This window comes from Octodon degus, unplaced genomic scaffold, assembly GCF_000260255.1.
Source record: "Octodon degus isolate 3935 unplaced genomic scaffold, OctDeg1.0 scaffold00071, whole genome shotgun sequence".
Taxonomy (NCBI): domain Eukaryota; kingdom Metazoa; phylum Chordata; class Mammalia; order Rodentia; family Octodontidae; genus Octodon; species Octodon degus.
The window spans coordinates 8,057,394-8,075,936 of record NW_004524647.1 but is presented as its reverse complement, the minus strand read 5'-3'; the positions used below and the strand labels follow the sequence as shown (position 1 = coordinate 8,075,936).

At 45.2% G+C, this 18,543-nt stretch overlaps 1 protein-coding gene across 1 annotated transcript in view; it reads right to left on the bottom strand.

Annotated features, from left to right (window-relative positions):
* Positions 1 to 2,799: 2,799 nt before the first annotated feature.
* Glb1 (galactosidase beta 1) overlaps positions 2,800 to 18,543 on the bottom strand; it is a 104,693-nt gene continuing 88,949 nt past the window's right edge. Inside the window, exon 16 of the mRNA XM_023719734.1 lies at positions 2,800 to 3,353. Coding sequence (XP_023575502.1) covers positions 3,066 to 3,353 — 288 coding nt within the window. The 3' untranslated portion in view covers positions 2,800 to 3,065. The remainder of the gene's footprint in view (positions 3,354 to 18,543) is intronic.

Below are 18,543 nucleotides of genomic sequence, written 5' to 3'. Positions count from 1 at the left end.
CATCTGAACATGGATGAACCTCAGGCATGCTACGCGGCAGGAAGAGGTCACACACAGAAGAGACTGTGATCCCCGACATGAAATCGCAATGGCAGCACTATAGAGCCAGGAAGCAAACTATCCTCTGAGCGTGAGAGAATGGGGTGAAGCAGGTTTCCACCCTGGGCTGTGGCAGGAACCACACCACTGTGCGTGTTAGGGCGTGAAACACCCGTGTGCCAACCCCCCCCCCACTTTGTTTTTTGGTACGAGGGACTGAACTCAAGACTGCATTTGCCAGGCAGGCTCTTATGCCGCTGAGCTATCTCCTCCACCCTCCAACTCCTTATGATAAGTGTATTATGTATCGCAACATGTACTAAAAAAATGGTTTTTAATTTAGTAAAACTCAAGGAAATGTATTTAATAGGTGAATTTTATGGTATGTCAGTGAACCTCACTAAAACTATTTAAAACGAAGTATTCTGCAAGTCATATAACCCAGACTACATTAAAAACCAAAGTTACAAGGGGTAAGGACACAGCATTTCTTATCAGGAGGACAGAGAACATGGAAAATGAGATCACCAGTAGGAGGATAGGGTCAGCACAGGCTTGCGCCAAAGCTCTGGAATAGTAAAGCCAGCTTAAAGGTAAATTTAGGTACCATCCTTATTTTTAGAGACTGTCTTTAAGCAGAAGTGTTTTTTTGGTGGAACTGAGGATTGAACTCAGACCCTTGTGCTTGCCAAGGAAGCTCTTCTTCTACTGAACCATCTCCCTGGCCCAAGAAGAAGTGGTTTTAAATCAATTCATGGTGGGCAGATTTGATGGAAAGTCATTCACGGAAGGCAACAGTGACTGAAGGTGCATTTTGAGAATGACACTGTAGACAGCGAAGCTGGGCCATGAGAGGCAGCACAGAGGGGCAGTCCAGGGCGGAGCTGCATAGGCAGGAAGACTTTCCCAGAAACTTCCTGGTGCTGTAGGACAGGGGAAGTTCCAGAAGATTCTCTCACAGCGACAAGTCAAAGCACTCAGCTTTAGGAAGTGATAAACCAGGTGTGAAACCAATTGTCTCTTGCTAAACTTTTCAATGTTTTCATGAGTAAAGTGGATTTGTCACTTCCTTTCTTACAAGGCATCTCAATATGGTAAGCACACACGCCAAGGAGGTGACTACACCCTCCCCTCTAGGTCCTCTACACCTCCGACTGTTGCTGAGGGTGGAGAGTACCAGCTGCCAATGTCCACCAGTTTCCAGGAACCATGTCAGCATCCTTCCCAGTGCTTACCAGTGCTGGCCAGACCTGACATTTCATTTCATGTTTCGGGTAATGCAGCAGTGGGTGGGGAATGAAATGAGGCTGCGGGTCCAGGAAAAGCCTTTGACCAGTGACATCAAAGAGTACAGAATGTCTAGGAAGACTGTGGTGGGGAAACAGGCCCAGCTCAAGCTCCAGTCTCAGCTTGCCTCAGTCTGGATCCAGCTTCTGCATCTGGTTCACCCAAAGGTTTAAAGCTGTCCTGGTGAAGCCCAGATAGTTATTATTCATGCCCATGGAGAAGAAAAAATGCACTGCCATGAAAATTCTGGCCAGTGAGGCAGGATGGTGGTAAAAAGCCCGTAATCACACACCTGTGATCCCAATACTCAGAAGCAGAAGTAGGAGGATTGCCATGAGTTCGAGGCCAGCTTGGGCTACATAGTGAGTCCAAGGTCAGCCTGAACTACATGGTGAGAGCCTGTCTCAAAAAATAAAACAAAATAATCTGTAATCCTGGAATAGTGGGAGGCTGAGCAGTTGGGTTACAAATCTGAACCCAACCTGGACAACTCTGTGACTCACTCTGTCTTTAAAAAAAAAAAAAAAAAAGGCTGAGGATATAGCTCAGTACAAACATAGGTCCTGGGGTTCAATCTCCAGTATGGAAAAAAATGTAAATTGACATAAAAAATGTCCTGCCATTGTCTCTCCTTGAAAAAAAAATCACATATTGTCTGCAAAGATTTAAGAGATTAAAAAGTAGTCTTCAAAACACTTACCACCAATATGTCATCATAGCAAGACTTATGTCAATGTTACTCAAAAGCTTCCTTACTCCATACAAACGTGGATCAATGCTCTGCAGTGCACACCTGGTCAGGAGAGTGGCACACATAGGTTTAAACCTTGCTGCTGCCTCTTGCAGCCCTGTGACTAGTGAACTGGGAGAAGGACAGTGGCTTCCTCGAGCTTCTTGTGAGGGGCAAGGAAATGAGACTTGCTCTATATCAGAAGTATGCACAATACAGAACAAGTACTCAACAATGAGCGCTACTTCCTGTGTCCAGATGCACATATTCACACATGTGCACAGCACACATGTGTGCATGCCTGTCCCTGACACACTTGCAGGACTGTAGTGACTGTGTCGACGTGTGTGGTTCTTGTGCCCACACACAGATGGGATCCGCTATGTACTAGGAAAGTATTTTCTTGTTAAGCATAGTCGTACATCGGCATGTGCTGGCTAAATGCTGTCCTCTTGTACAGATGGACCACGCTAAGGGCAGTGGGCAGCCATGGGCCACTTGCTCTATCTGCAAGCTTGTCTGCAGGTATATTTATGCAGTACCTAGCAGACGGGACAAAAATTCAAAAGCAAGTCAAATAAGGAGCAGAAAAGTAGCACTCCGCCAGAGCAAACCAAGACTATTTTCTATCCCTTTGAACCCCAGGCTACAGAAGTGACTTACTCAGCCCACTCAAGTCTAGTAATAATTTAAGTCAGACCAGATCATTTAACACTTGTTCAACATTAACAACGGGAGCAGGATCATTTGAGTACAAATTTTACTTTACAAAGACATGATTCTTCCAAAATCAAAATCAGGAACACCTTTAAAGCTCCTATTCCAATTGTGCAGCTTCGTCTGTGCCTGGTGGTAGCAGTGTTGCCTTCAGCCGCCCAGGGTGGCCCCTGGTGGGGGACATGGCAGGGCTGCAGGTACTCTTGGGTGGAAGCACACAACCCTAACTCACTCTCCAGTGTAGCTCTCCAGTGAATGCTGGTGTGATAAGGGTCTGTGGAGGCATGCGGCGCTAGAGCCCTGAAGGATCAGTCATCAGTTGCTGTTCAGCCATGAGTTTTGTTGAACCCGGTCTAAAGGCGACTGCGGCCATGCGTGCACCGATGACTGGCTGGTCCACTAGCTCCACAGCACACAGCTCGGGGCTGCAGCTGCCGCAGGGTGCACGCTCCAGCTCCAGCACTGTGATGTTGTTTGGGGCGGAGGTCGTCAGGATGTGCTTTGGCACAAACAAGGTCATCTGGGGACCCCGTGCTGGCCAGTAGCGGCCAAGGTTAAAGCCATTAATCCATACCTGACCCTGGAGGGTGAGAGAGAGAGACAGAGACAAAAGAGAAAACCATCAACCCAGGACACATCAACGACAGTCCCAAGCAGCCAGGGACCCCTGATGTGTGGATCCAGTGGGCACCAGAAGCAAGAAATGCCCATGTGAAGGTGGGACTGAGGCCTGGGCTGGCCAGCCTTGGCTCCAGCATCCTGAGAGGACAGAGAGCAGGCAGGAGAAATAACAAAGTGCTGCAGCTCCTGGAAACTCTTGCTCAGTGCTCTGGCGTCAGCAACCACAGCCGTCAGTCCTGGAGAACAATGAAGCCAGTCTACCAAGCTGTTTTTTCTCTCTCTCTCTCTCTTTTTTTTTTTTTTTTTTTAAAACCGGGGATTGAACTCAGGTTCTTGCGCTTGCCAGGGAAGCGCTTATTCCACTGAACCATCTCCCTGGCCCCTTTCTCTTTTTTTTTGAGACAGAGTCTCACTATGTGTTCCAGGCTGGCCTTGAATTTGCTATGTAGTCCAGGCTGGGCTGGAACTGTGGATCCTCCTGCCGCAGGTTCCCAAAGGCTGAGATGACAGGTATGTGCCACCACACCTAGCCCAGTGGCACCAAGTTCCCAAATGTCATTCTGGCTCCAGGTATTCCCAGGCTTGGCACCTCAGCTCTTCCCCAACTTCTCTGGGCTCAGAGTTGTTTCACTGCCTCCTCCTCTGCTGTCGCAGCTGCACTGACTGCTTCATGCCCAGCGACACCAGCATCCCAGGTCCTCTGGCTTAAGAATAGGCAGGCATTGGTGCGGTCCCCAAAACAAGCCCTCAAGAAGGACTTGGGGCTGGGGTGGGGATCTGTACTACTGCTGTGCCCACTCAGGGTGACATGGTGGACCCCATGTTTGCTACAAGGAGCAGCCAGGGTTTATTCCATAGGCTGCAAAGGAAGCTCCTGTGAGGAGGGAAACCTGCTTCCCAGAGCAACGCCAACGGTGGGGAAAAACTCCTAAAGAATAAGGGCAATCCTCCGGCCTTGGCCTCCCAGTGAGCTGGGGTTATAGGCCACCACGTTCCATTCCATGCTTTCTGTGTCTAGACAGCCTCCCCGCATGTGCCAGGATCTGCTCACAGGTAGATGAACAGATAGTCACTCTTACAAAGAAAGAAAGTGAAATGGGGGTGGGGGAAATCACACACATAACAGAGAAACAGAAAACCTGGAAAAGAAAGAAAGGAAATAGAGACAGAAGGGGGAGAATGGAAGGGAGGAAGAAGGAAAGGTATTGCTACCCATGGTAGCTCAAGACAGTGACAGCACATCATGCTCTGTGAAAAGAACGCCGCTCTTTGCCCTACAGTAGCTTACCTGTGGTTTCTGGCAGCTTCCCAATGTCCCCCTTATTCTAATTCCTTCTGAATTTACCACCAAGTTCATATTCTTAGTCCTGCCACTTCCTAGCTGTCTGATCTTGGGCAGTTGGTACTCAGGTTTTTGTGCCAGTAACTGGGGACAGTGAGGACATAAAGGAATGGTGTGTCCACCTGGACTTGGCATGGGCGGAGCTCCCTGAGGGCAGCGCCCCTCCTGTTATGGAAACAGGGAGCTCGGTGGTGGGTTGTTCACATCCCACAGAAGGAGGGCAGTGACTAAAAACCACCCGTCTGTTGGATGAAGTCATTTAGAGAAAGGATGGCAGTTTCACAGTTCTCAGAACTCTTTTACTCTTGTTTTTTTTTTTTTTTTTTTACCACGGGATGTGTTATCACCATCCATTCTAAAATCTATCAGTAAGTTTACCAGGTTTTCATGAGTTTCAGGTTCTTCAGGGCTGGTTTCTGCAGCCCCAGAGAACAGAAGTACTTTCCTGTGGGGATCAAGGCAGACTCAGGCAGGTTAGCACGGGGGCTCTGTGAGCAGCTCACAAAGATGGGCCAGTCCTGCGCGGGGTTCGTGACTTGACGCTGACAAAGGCCTGGCCAGCTCCTGACCAAACAGTGAGAGACTGGAGAGGAATTTGGCCACATCTCATGCCTAAGTCTCATCTCATACATGTCCCTCCCATCTCTAGGCTGTGAGGAGCAGATTGCCTGTGCTGAGCTGGGGCTGTTCCCTGTGTCGCCTTTGCTGGTGGCTTCTGGGTGCTGAGGGCTGCTGAGCAAGGCCTCTGCTGGGGACTTGGGAGGGGGCAGGGTTCAGCACTATCAGACACACAGGACAATTGGACCAGCGGTCCCTGGAGTACACCCCGCTTGTCTTCCTGAATTCCGGCCCACAGCTAGAGGACACAGTTCCAAAGAACTCTCTGAAGGTCCCAGAATGCTACAGTGGCATCGGACAAGCCTCTCAAGTTGGCCTTGGCCACCCCGTGCCAGGGCTCCTGGGAGCAGGGCGTGTTTCTGCTCTCACTTTCCCAGCTTGTGCACATATGTGGAGCTCGAACTCCTGACAGTGAACATGCAGCTCCACCTCACATGCCCAGCCGTGACTGTGAGACTAGGTAGGCTTCCTTTCTGCCTGACCTTGTGATCCAGGGCCTGTGGAGCCACCTGGCTGGGACTGGATGGTGCCGTGTTTACTATCCTGTCAACTATCACTTCTCTCAGGCAGGGAAGGTGCCAGCCACCAGTCAGCACTGTGCCGGCAGGCTAAGCCATGACTGCTTCGTTCCAGAATACTAACACTCCATGGTAACTGGAGGATTCTTCCCATCCAAGTACTAACCAGGCCTGACCCTGCTTAGCTTCTGAGATCAGACAAGATCGGGCACGTTCAGGGTGGTATGGCTGTAGACCTGGAGGATTCTTGACGTTATGAACACTTAATCCAGAAGCAGCAAGAAATTTCAAGAGAGAAATACATTTGATTTTATTTCTTCCTTGTATTATGGTAGAACTAAAATTTGAAATTACTTGGAGCTAGACTTTCTTTTATAGTAAAATATTTGCTTTTTAAAATTTTTTTTCCAGTTTTTTGCTATCAACTGTGTTATAGAATTCTTTCCTATTTCATCTGAATTTTCAAATCCTTGCCATAAAGTTATTCACTATATCCTTTAAGGTCTCTACTAATGTCTCCATATTTATACTGATTAGTTTTGTCATTCTGTTCTATTTGCTCAGTCTTTTTCTTTTTGGCAGAACCGGGGATTGAACTCAGGGCCTTGCACTTGCCAGGGAAGTGCTTATTCCACTGAGCCATCTCCCCGGCCTTTTTTTTTTTTTTTTTTTCCAGATAGGGTCTTACTATGCAATTCGGGCTGGCTTCGTGTTCACTTTTGTAGCCCCAGGCTGGTCTGGAACTTTCAGAGATCCTCCTGGCTCAACCTCCCGAGTGCTAGGATTGAAGACATGCACCACCATCCGTGGTTCAGGGCCACATGGTGGGTGCCCCCCAGGGCCAAGAGGGCGTGCCTGGGCATCGAGGGCTAAGACTTTCCAGCTTGTGGGACCTGGGATAGAACTCGGGTCCTTGTGCTTGCCAGGTAGGTGGTGCTTATGACTCCGAGCTAGCTCTCTGGCCCCTTGATCAGTCTTGAGTGGCATGGCTTTATTATTATTATTTTTTTTTGCATGAGCCAACTTTTGTCTTTATTGGTTCTGTGTTGTAAATTTTTTTTAAACTTTTCATTACATTTTGTTGTTTTCACTTTAAAGACAAGCTTTTAAGGCAAATTAATGCATACAAGCTTACAGAAACATGAAGTCTATCACTGTATAGTTTGATTAAAGTTAAAAATTAATGTTCTTGTATAATCAACAATGAGAAGAAAAAATATATTTGCAGAGACACCCCTTGAAGTCACCATCTCCAATCTCTTCCCCAATAATGTCTACTCTCATGATTTCACTTGTCATAGATTAGTTTTGCCTAACTTTGAAGTATAAATATACATATCGTATGTAGTTTTTAATATCTACCACATTCCATGTAACAGTCATTTGCTGATTTTAAAAGCTGTACAGTGTTCCATGGCCAATATTTCTTCTCTCACTGAGGAGCTAGGGATTGAACCAGGGCCTCGCATGTGCCATGCATGTGACCCACCACTGAGCTACACCTCCAGTCTGGAATGTGCCAGTGTTTACTTACTCCCTTTAGCCACTGAAAAAATGGGCTTTACAACTGTTTCTAGACGTGGGCTATCACAAGTGGCAGTGTTCATATGAGTATTCTTAGGGACACTCCCGCACATCTCTTACAGGGCTGAATGCCAGAGATGGAGGTATGCATGCACTATGCATACACCCAACTTTAGGACTACTGTAAGAGTGGGTACAAAGAAAGGACCAAGGAGGATGAAATTTTCACTTCTGATTCATTTAAATTTAAGCACAGTGGGCACATGTGGCTAGAGGATGCTGCAGTGGGCAGCAGGGCTGAGGGGTGGGGAGAGCCCCCTGTTTTCATCATCAGAGGGTGGACTCTCCCCTCTACTCCCCCTTATGGCCAGGCTTCTGAGTCAAACCCGCATCAACTCTGTTTCAGACCAAAGCAGCCTCCTTAATCCCTTCCTTCTGTTAACTCCAGAACCAGGCTCCACTTGGCAGCCATTCTGGTCATTTTCATATGCTCCGGCTTCTGGGCTGCTCCACATAGCCCAGAGGCCAGACCTGCCTCCTTTCTGCCTTGTCTCTGCCAGGATATTCTTTGCCTGCTTGGCTCTCCACAGGACATTTCCCTACTGTGAGTCCCCAGGCCCAAATGAGCCCTTAGGCCCCAGGTCCATGTCCTCAGAGGGCAGGGCATGGCCTTCCCAGTGCAGGGCTTTCCCTTCCAATAACTCATCATCCTTCAGTCTCTTCTTCCTCTAGTGGTAATAACCATTCTTGCAAAGTCATAGCATTTATTCAGGAACTGGTTTAATCAGCTATTTCAGGCTATAATACACGTTCTTTTTTTTTTTTTTTTTTTTGGCCATCTCAGCCTACCCTGAGGGTGGGGCTGGGGCACCATGTGGTGCTGGGAATTGAATCTTGGTCCTCTGTGCCTGCCTAAGCTTGTCTACGCAGGCACTTTAGACTGCTGAGCTATCTCAGCGGCTCCTATAATACAGGTTCTATGAAGAGAAAGGCTTTGCCCATTTGCCTGAGGTAAGAATCTCAGCCCTCAGTTTGGAAGAAATCCATTTACTATGCTCTTAGCCTCACTCATTTAGTAGTACTTGTTGATCATATACCCAAGAAGTGTCACCAGAGAGGGCTGGGGAGATAGCTCAGTGGAGTAAGTGCTTGCCTGGCAAGCGCAAGGTCCCGAATTCGATCCCTGGAGAGATGATCTGAAGCCCTGTGGAGAAAGAGCCTTTAAATGCTGCAGCTTATAGTTTGTTTTACAGAATATTGTTCACTGCAGGAAAATGCTTACATTCCCTCCTTAACTTAGATCAGTAAGAAAGCACTTTAAAAGGACAGAACTTTTAAATAATCATATTTAAAATGCACATAGTCTGATTTTTCTCTTTAAAAAGTTATGATGAAATTATTGTTGAAAAATGTGACCTAAAAGTAGACACTCTCTTAATTAATGAGGTGAGCTCCACACAGGCCACATACTTGCAGCACGCAGCAGTGGCTGCTGGGGCTTCCTGAGCCCGTCTGGCTATACAGGGCCCACGCGAAGTCTGGCTTTCTCTGACCAAGGCCTGGCCCCTGCAGACTCCCTGCCCTTTGCCATTAATGCTGAGGCTGTAATAATAGTTTCAATCAATACAGGGTTCCCAGAAATATCTGACCTTTTTCATAAAGCAGACAGATTTGTGAATTTATCTGTTTTAGTTTATCTAGATAAATACAATTTTCTTAGAATACTTTAAAGCACAAATTTCAATATGTTTTAAGTTGTAGTTTAAATTTTTAAAAAAAGTTTTTGGGAGTTCCCTTAAGAGTGATGTTATACTCAGGCTTTTATAATTGGCTTTTGAAAATTTATTTATTTATTTGGTATAGGGTTTCACTTTGCAGCTTAAACTTGTAGTCTCAGCCTCCCCCAAAGCTAGGACTACAGGTGTGTGCCACCAGATCCTGTCTCAGTGGCCTGCATGGCATGCAGTACTGGGAATTGAACCTGGGTCCTTGCACTTGCCAGGCAGATGCTTAAACGGCCAAGTTATCTTCCCAGCCCTATACTCAGGCTTGATGTTAATTTTATCACACTTTCAAAAACAGACACTTGGGAGACTTAAAGTGAAAAAGACAAATGTTTGGGCTGGAGAGATGGCTCAGTGGTCTAAAGCACCTATTTGGAACAAGCTTAGCAAAGCACAAGGACCATGGTTCGATCCCCCAGCACCACATGCCAGCCAGCCCCGCCCCCTGGTGGGCTGAGCTAGCCACACACACACACACACACACACACACACACACACACTCTCTCTCTCTCTAAATGTTTAAAAAAAAAAAAGACAAATGTTTGGTTCTCAAGGTTAAGTCCTTTACTACACACAACACATTACTGTGTTGCTAACTCTGAAGAAAGAAAAGAAAGTTGAAACGAACAAAAGTAAAACAGTGAAGGGGGCTGCTTACAGATGTTAAAAAGACCTCATATTGAAATACACAGCAGAAAAGCAATGTTCTCCTCCTCAGAGCTCCCGAGGGGCCTTCTCTGGCTTTCAGGCAACACAATTAATAGCACCATGGCTTCTCTGTACCTTAGGACAGACACTGTGTCAGCTTTCTGCCTGAGATAATCAGCCTGAGAAAGCAAGAGTTTACTTGGCTCTCAGGTTTGAGGCTTCAGCTCATGGGGGCCGTGTGTGTCAGGGGAGTGCATGGCTGAGCCAGGGGCTCATTTCAAGGTTGGGAAAAGGAAGAGGGAGACAGCAAGGTCCCAGACTCCCTGCAGTGCTGGTCCCCAAGGGTCCAAGGACCTCCTACTGGATCCCACTTCACAGGGACTCCACCTACTTCTCAACAGCACTTCACTGGGGACCCAGCCTTTGAAACACATGCCTTTTTTCTACTATAGGGACTATGTTGTACTCCCTAATTGGGTAAAATTGGGATTTAGCGTACCAGCACTGTGGGAGGCTGAGCAATTTAGCTACTTAGGGAGACTCTGTCTCAAAAAAAAAAAAAAAAAGGTCAAGGACATAGCTCTCAGTGTAAAGGCCCCAGGTTCAATCCCAGTGCCAGAATAAGAAAAGGAAAACAAGCATAAAGTATAATAGATGAATCATTCTGCCTCATCAAATTCATAATTTGAAATTCTTCTTTTTGAATTGAGATATATTATGTACATGTACCAATTTCCCATAAGGAAAGTAAACATGGACTACACACATGGTACTAATAAACTAAAATCAAGGAGGGGGCTGGGGAGATGACTCAGTAGAATAAGCACTTTCCTGGCAAGCGCAAGGGCCTGAGTTCAATCCCCAGTTCCACCAAAACAAACAAACAAACAAACAACAACAACAACAACAACAAAAAACCCAACACTAAAATCAAGGAAAGTAACACCAAAAAAATTCCTTTTTCTCTCAGCTCTCAACAATTCTATATCTGCGTGACTTTTGTTTGTTTTTGTTTTGACACTTGTGATTAAATCCAGGGCACTGATGGACTAGGCAAGCATTTTATGTACACTACCAGCCTTTTTTGGGACAGGGTCATACTATGTAGGCCTTCCTCAAACTTGAATTTCTCCTGCTTCAGCCCGCTAAGTAGCTAGGTTGATAGGCATCTGGGACATCGCAGGGCTTAACCTTTTTAAATACAGTACCTTGACTGACAACAGCCCTCAAGCTGCCTTACATACAAGGGACAAAAGTAAGCTGCTGGATAGTATTATCTCGGGGCTTATTTATTCCTATCTACCCACACAATTCTAGCAAGTTCTGCTACTTAATTAGTACATATTTGTTGAAAGAAGTCTTATTCTGTAGCTTCCTACTTCATAGGGCTTACAACTAGAACTTGTTAGACATAAGCAGATCCTGCAGGGAATACTGCAAAACCTGGGGGGAATGTTTGAGAAGCACATCAAATTTAGGGTGAAAAGAGGGTGCTACACAGTGTAAGACCCTGTGTCATATTGAAAAAATGGCCACAATCCTTTGAGGCCCCCTCTATCAAGAGCAAGGCAGCTGTGGGAGAGGCCTCAGGAGGCAGTGCACCTGTGCATTCTTTCTGTGAGCCTTGCCTGGGCTCCCTCTCTGGATGATGAGCAAAGACATGACCCCATCTTCCCTGTAGCTAACACCCGAGTGACTATGCCCAGCTGGGACCAGGGGAGTCATACAGTCTCCCAGGATTCAAAGGTGAGCTGGATGAATAGTCTCAATCCACTAAGTTTTGAGGAGCTTGCTATGTGACAAAAGCTGAAGTATAGCAGCCTGCTTTACATCCTGAAGTAAAGCCTCAGCCTGCTGCTTTACAGGAAAGTAAATTATGTACATAAATTCATTTTAAAATAGTCAAGTTGCCATGGTGGCATATGCCTGAGCACTCTTGCAGGCTGAGGCAGCAGAGCAAAGTTCGAGCCTTCCCTGGACAACTCAGTGAGACCCTGTTTCAAAGTAAAAAATAAACTAAGGATTGAGGATATAGCTTGCCATGAGTACCCTGGGCTTAATCCCCAGTGCCATAAAACAAATAAAGATAAAACAGTACAATCAACCTCTGCTTGTCAACTCTTCTTTCACCAGTCACCCAATCCTGTCAGGGCTCCCTCAGCCAAGTCTGGGATCCTATCAGGGTTGCTGGGCACGGCTAAGTGAGGGGAGACGGTGTGCGTTCAGCAGGGATCTGCATGTGGGGAGGTCTTGCTGCCAGGATCAGTGTCCCCTACAGCTGGGCCTCCCCACTGTGCACACTGCTACGCTTCAATCCTTTCACTCTTTCTCCTGCAAGCACTTCTCCAGCAGGCAAGCAGCTCTCAGGAATGAGGAGGCAGAGATTGTTTCATGCATTTCAGATCCCTGGTGGTGGGATGGTAAATTCTGACTTTAAGCTTGATGGATATGAGAGTCGCCAGATTTGGGTGTGTCAGGAGGGGCCTGCGTCTGGGCCCTGGCCCCTCTCCAGCTCTTCCCCTGTGCTCTGCTTCCTGGCTGCCACGCGGTGAGCAGCTGTCCTTTGCTATACCCTGTACCATGCTGTTTCTGCCTCAGAGCCAGCTGGCCATGGGCTGAACACTCTGAAATATCTAGTCAAACCTTTTCTCCTTCATGCTGCTATGTTTGATATTTTTTCCTAACAAAAGTGACCAATACAGGTGCCTCTGAGATCCCAGAGGTGGTCCACACTGGCGCAAGGGGTGGTGCTCCATTTGGGCTGGAGATGGACATCTGGGACACATGAGGATGCCAGGTGGGGATGCCATCCTCTGGGGGTACAAGGAGAGGGCCCAGGGCCAAGTCTGAGAGCCACAACATAGGAGATGAAAGGAACAAAGAGGGGGGAGAAAAACCAAAAGCTTGGTCACTGAAGCCAGGAGAAGAGTTTCCAAAGAAGGAGGAGTTATCTCTGTCAGATGTTGCTAAGAGGTCAAGAAGGTAAATCTTGAGAAATGGCCAAGGAAGGCACCAAGATGGAGGTCATAGAGGCCACAGCAAGAGCAGTCTCAGAAGAGTGTGGGAGCCAGGCTCTCCCACTGGGTGAGACTGCTCAGCTGGTCCTTCCTCTCAGATGCAAACCCAAGCTAGGCTCTCTGGCTCTCTGCACTGTCACAGTGAGCACTGAACACTGACCTCTAACTTACATGGAAACCTCCTCCTGATTTGTACAGGCTTAAAGTACATCCCCCTATACGATGGTCAGGGTCTGGGGACACAGACAGCATTATTGTGTTGTACTGATGACAATCTAATTCTTTTGCTGCTTTATGGCCACCTCTTTAAGGGCCAAGAGAAGACCCCTCCTGAGGACTAGTGAGTACCTGGCACTGAATGTGTTTGAGACAGAAATATTGATCCCTGGCATGTGTTGCTCACAGTCTTCCCTGCCAGGGAAACTGACAAGTCTGTCCCTCCACTTCTCTTTGCCTTGAGCCCCACACCCAGCCAGCCCTCAGCAGGTCTTGCCTTCTCTTTTCTCCACAAATCCTGCACTTTTCTCCATCTACCACCACCACCTAAGAAAGACCCCGGTTTCTTGTAGTACTACTATCATATCTTCCCACCAGGAATCCCAGCTTCTATTTTTGCTCATTACAGTCCATTCTCATTGAGAAGAGGTCCTTTAAATGTTAATCTGGCAGGGGCCAGGGAGATGGCTTAGTGGAATAAGCGCTTCCCTGGCAAGCGCAAGGGCCTGAGTTCAATCCCTGGTTCCACTAAAAATAAATAAATGAATGTTCATCTGTTTTTTTCATTCCCTGCTTGACACCCCTCCCTGGACCCAAAGGAAGCCATATTACCTCCTGCCCACTCTTCCTGCTCTGGGCCTCCTTGCTCCCTGCTTCTGGGCTATTTGTCTCTTGGCTCTTGACACAGATGACTGTCTCTTTCTACAGGGTTGGCTTTTTTTTTCCTTTTTTTTAATTGAGAAATAAATATACATGACACAGTTTCAAAGCTGATTAATAGGACAGTTTCGATAATCAATACATTGTACATTGTTATTTTCTTAGTGATTATCCATAGTACAAGAAGCAGACAGTATATCCTGTCCAAACACTATTAGTACACCTCTTTCTACTCATTGAATTAAGCGAAAGTAGCCATATATCTAACCTAAAGATTCTGTGTATGTAAATATAAAATGATCTTTCTTTTGTATCCTTTTTTTTTGTCCTGTCAGAGGTGGATATTCTATTGGCATCTAAATACTATAGGTGTTTGAATTCAGCTAAACAATCCAACACTGTCTAGCAGTCTATAATATTAGTGGGTTATCCTCAGAAGTTATTGACTTGAGCCTTTTACAGCTCATCATATTAATATGGCTTTACTTTATATACTTTGTTTTTATACTTTTCTGCTGGATGTTTAAGACCAAAATAAAGCAAGAGCTACATAACAAGAAATGTAATTTTGTATCTGATAAGCTCAGTCAAGTACCCTCAGGATTTACTGCATTTTGTAGATCCTTTGTCAGTGTCAGCCATGAGGATGAGTCATGGCCATTGCTTGACCAATTTGCTCTCTGTGAAAGCCTGAGAAAATGTTTTTTCTCTCCATGTGACTCTCTCCAGGCACACTATACATCATTGATCACATTCCTTTGTGGCTCCATAATCTTCTTGATCAGAAAATTTGGAGCACAACTGAGTTACATGTTGTTGCAGTACAGGTTCTCCTATGTCCCAAGTCTTCACTGACTTTGAAAGGCTAGGGCCAAAATGTTGGCTGACCTTGCAGCCCTTCCTTTTCTCCAGTTTTGAACTGCTAACTTAGGTTGTTAACCCTCCAGAAGAGAAGCTAATTATTAATCTGCAATATATGCAGTTCAGTTTACCCTATCTGTCTAAATATCAAACATCTTTGGCATTTTCCATCAAATATTGATATGTTGAACTTTAAGTGCTTACAGAATATGAAGGAAAAATAATTTTATAAAAGTAGAAATAAGCATTTACATATTTTTACAAAGAAGTTTAGAAATCTAACCATATACAGAATTGTAACATGACAGACCTGTGACATTTTTTTCCTATTCTTGTGTCTTTTTTTTTTCTTCACTTATTACCCTTTTAAAAAAAAAAAGAAACAACCTTTACTTGAGAGACATTATGGCAGTAAATGGTATGTCATGACAAGAAGTACATATTTAGAAGACCAGGATGGCAGGCAGTCCAAGCATGACCCCTCTATTACACATTGCCATCCTCAGTGCAGCCACCTGGCTCACAGGTACCAGCATATACAGTTAGTCAGGGTGAGAATCTCACCAGCCAACTGCTAGTCTCAAAAACCTGCTGATGTCCTCCAGGATCCCTGCCCCACCCATCTAGTGTGTACAAATGCATGGCTTCCCCGTCATGTTTCCCAGCTTTTCTACTTTTCACTCCTCATTGTCCAATCCTCAAGTTCTCATTTTCCTTTTATTTGTGTTGTAACTTTCTGTTTGTAATTCCTCTTTTAAGTTCTTATGCTAGGGAGACAATACGATATTTACACATGTGGGTCTGGTTTATTTCACTTATGAGTATGAGTATGTCTTCAAGTGGCATCCACTTATGAGTATGTCTTCAAGTGGCTTTGAGTTTATCATTCTTTATAGCTGAGGAATACTCCATGATATAAAAGTACCACATCTTTTTCAACCATTCCACATGTGATGGGCATCTTGGTTGTTTCCAAGATCTGCCTATCACAAATTGTGCTGCTATAAACATAGGCACACATATATCAGTATGATATGATGCTTTCAGTTCCTCTGGGAAAATTCCCAGCAGGGGGATAGCAGGCTTGAATGGGATTTCCAGACCTAGTTTTTTAAGGAATCTCCACACTGATTTCCATAATGGTTGCATCAGTCTACACTCCCACCAACATTGGAGAAGGGTTCCCTTTTCCCCACAGCCTTTCCAACATTTTTTGTTGGTTGATTTCTTTCTGATAGCCAATCTTACTGGGGTGAGATGGTATCTCAGTGTTTTTTTAATTTGCATTTCACAAGTGGCTAGTGATGAGGAGCATTTTTTCATATATTTATTCGCTTCTTTAATTTTGTCCTCTGAGAAGTGTGTGTTCATCTCGGATGCCCATTTCTGGACTGGGTCTTTAAATTTAGAGGTCCTAATGTTCTTTAGTTCTTTATAAATTCTAGAGAGCAGATCTTTGTCTGAGTGCTTATTAGTTAAGATTTTTTTCGAAGTTTGTGGGTTGTCTTTTCACTTTGTTGATAATTTCTTTTGACGTGCAAAAACTGCTCAGTAAGAGCAGGTCCCAGTCGTTAATTCTTTCAAGAATTTCCCTTGCGATTTGATTTTTGTTCATGAACTCTTTGCCTATCCCTATGTCTTCAAGAGATCCTCCTACTTTCTCTTCTAGGAGATTTAGTGTTTCTGTTTTGATGTTTAGTTCTTTAATCCATTTTGACTTTAGTTTAGTACATCGTGATAGACCTGGGTTAAGTTTTAGTTTTTGGCATGTAGAGAGCCAAATTTTTTAGCATTTCTGCAGGTTTAATGTAATAGGCACCTCTTGCCAGAGGTATCCATTGGCCATTCTGTAGATGGTCATTTTAAAATATGCCATAAATTCTCCTTTCAAAAGATAGCACCTAAGCAGGGAGATAGCTCAGCGGATTAAGGGACTACAGGCAAGTACAAAGGCCTGAGTTCAATCCCCAGTACCAAAAAAACAAAACCAAAATGAACCAAACAAAAGGCAGCACCTAATTCCCATCTCTCCCCATAAGAGGCAATAGGCTTGCCTCTCTTTAAACTGACACAAGGTGACAGAAGTGATGTGATATGACTTCTGAGGCCAGGCTTTCTGCCTGGCTCTTTCCTAGATCACTCATGCTGAGGAAAGCCAGCCACCATATTATAAGGACACTTGAGTAGCCTGTGGAGGGCCCCACTGGGAAAGGACCACTTCTCCTGATACCAACAAGAATAACTTGCCTATCGTGTGAGAGTGAGCGACTGGGAAGTGAATCTTCCAACTCTAGTCAAGCCTGCAGATAACACAGCTGTGGCCAACAACTTGACTGTAAACTCAAGAGAGGATTTGATCCTGGTCCAGCCTGTCCCAAATTCCTGACCCTCTCAAACTATAAGGATAATAAAAGTTTATTGTTGTTTTAAGCCACTAAATTTTAGGCTAACTTGCTACCCAGCAAAGGCTAACAAACACATCATATGAGGAACACCTTCACCATATTCATACCATCTTATTTTTTTTTGATGGTATTCATTATCACTACCTGAAGTGACAGTGTTTGACATGATGTCTTCTCCACTGGCTGTGTCCTTCTATATCACACGCACTGGTTCAGTAGCCAGGCATCGAGTTCTTCCTCTTTGTGGTACTTTGGCACTACTGCGGCCTTACTTGATCATATTATTTTGTGGAAGCAGCCACTTAAAGAACTGAGCTAGAGCCAGGCCCCCCTATCATATTATTTTGATGATTAAAAAGTCCCTGCAGTTCTACAAAATTCTTAATGTGGAATCCACCTCTGGGAAGAAACCACCACAGAATCACCTCTCCATTGCATTTTCTCCTGTACCCCTCCTCCCTCTACCTGGAGTGTTGTCTCTAACAACAGGTAATTCTCTGGATGTTAACTGGATGCCCAAAAAGTCAATTAAATTCTGGCTCTATCTGCCTGGAGTGTTAGATTCCACAAATTAAAGGGTTCAGTCCCACAAGGGTGCCCAGCTTCCAATGTTCACTGGGGGCCCAGGTTGTGGTACTTCTGACCGACCAGCTATAAGGCCAGGGTTCTTACAATCTCTCCTCAGGTGTGATACTTTGCTATGTGACTCACAGAACTCAGAAATATACTTACATTTACTGATTTATTTCAAGACAGATAATGGGAGAAGCCAGAGGGCAGAGATGCTCAGGACAATATTTGGGGGGTGGGGAGGGTGACACAGAGCTTCCATGTCCTCTCCAGGTCAACCATGCAATCAGTAACTCAATGGATTACCCATCAGCTGGAAAACTCTAAATCTCACTACTTGAGAGTTGGGTTTTATTTTATTTTATTTTTAAACCTTAACTGGGTGGGACTGAAAGTTCCAACACTCCCATGTCTTGGTCTTTCCTGGGAGGCTACCTAGGATCCCTACCCTAGGTTACTTCATTAACATAAACTCAGATGTGACTGGAGGGGACTGTAATGATTAACAAAAGACATTCTTATCACTCAGGAAAATCTGAAGGTTTTAGGAGCTTTGTGCTAGGAACCAGGGACAGGTACATGTCTATATTAGACCTTTAAAAATGTCAGTTATAGGGCTGGCCAAATAGCTCAGTAGATTAAAGTGCCTGCAAGCAAGCACAGGGGCCTGGGTTTCCATCCCTGGATGCCCCTGGGGTGTGCTGAGAGGGTAATTGAGACTGGGTATGGTGGCACACGCCTGTAATCCCAGCTTTTGGGAGGCTGCAAACAGGCGAATCACTACAAGTCTGATCTAGTAATGAGACCCTGAACACCCTGTAGACCCCTTCCTAAAAAAAAAAAAAAAATTCATGAGACTTTTCACGTAGATGAGGCAGACACTATCCTGAAACTTTCTGCTACTGTATAAGGTATGGTGATTGGTTTGTTTAAACAGTTCATAAAAATGAGCTTATTTAATATCTTTCCAACATGATTTATTATGC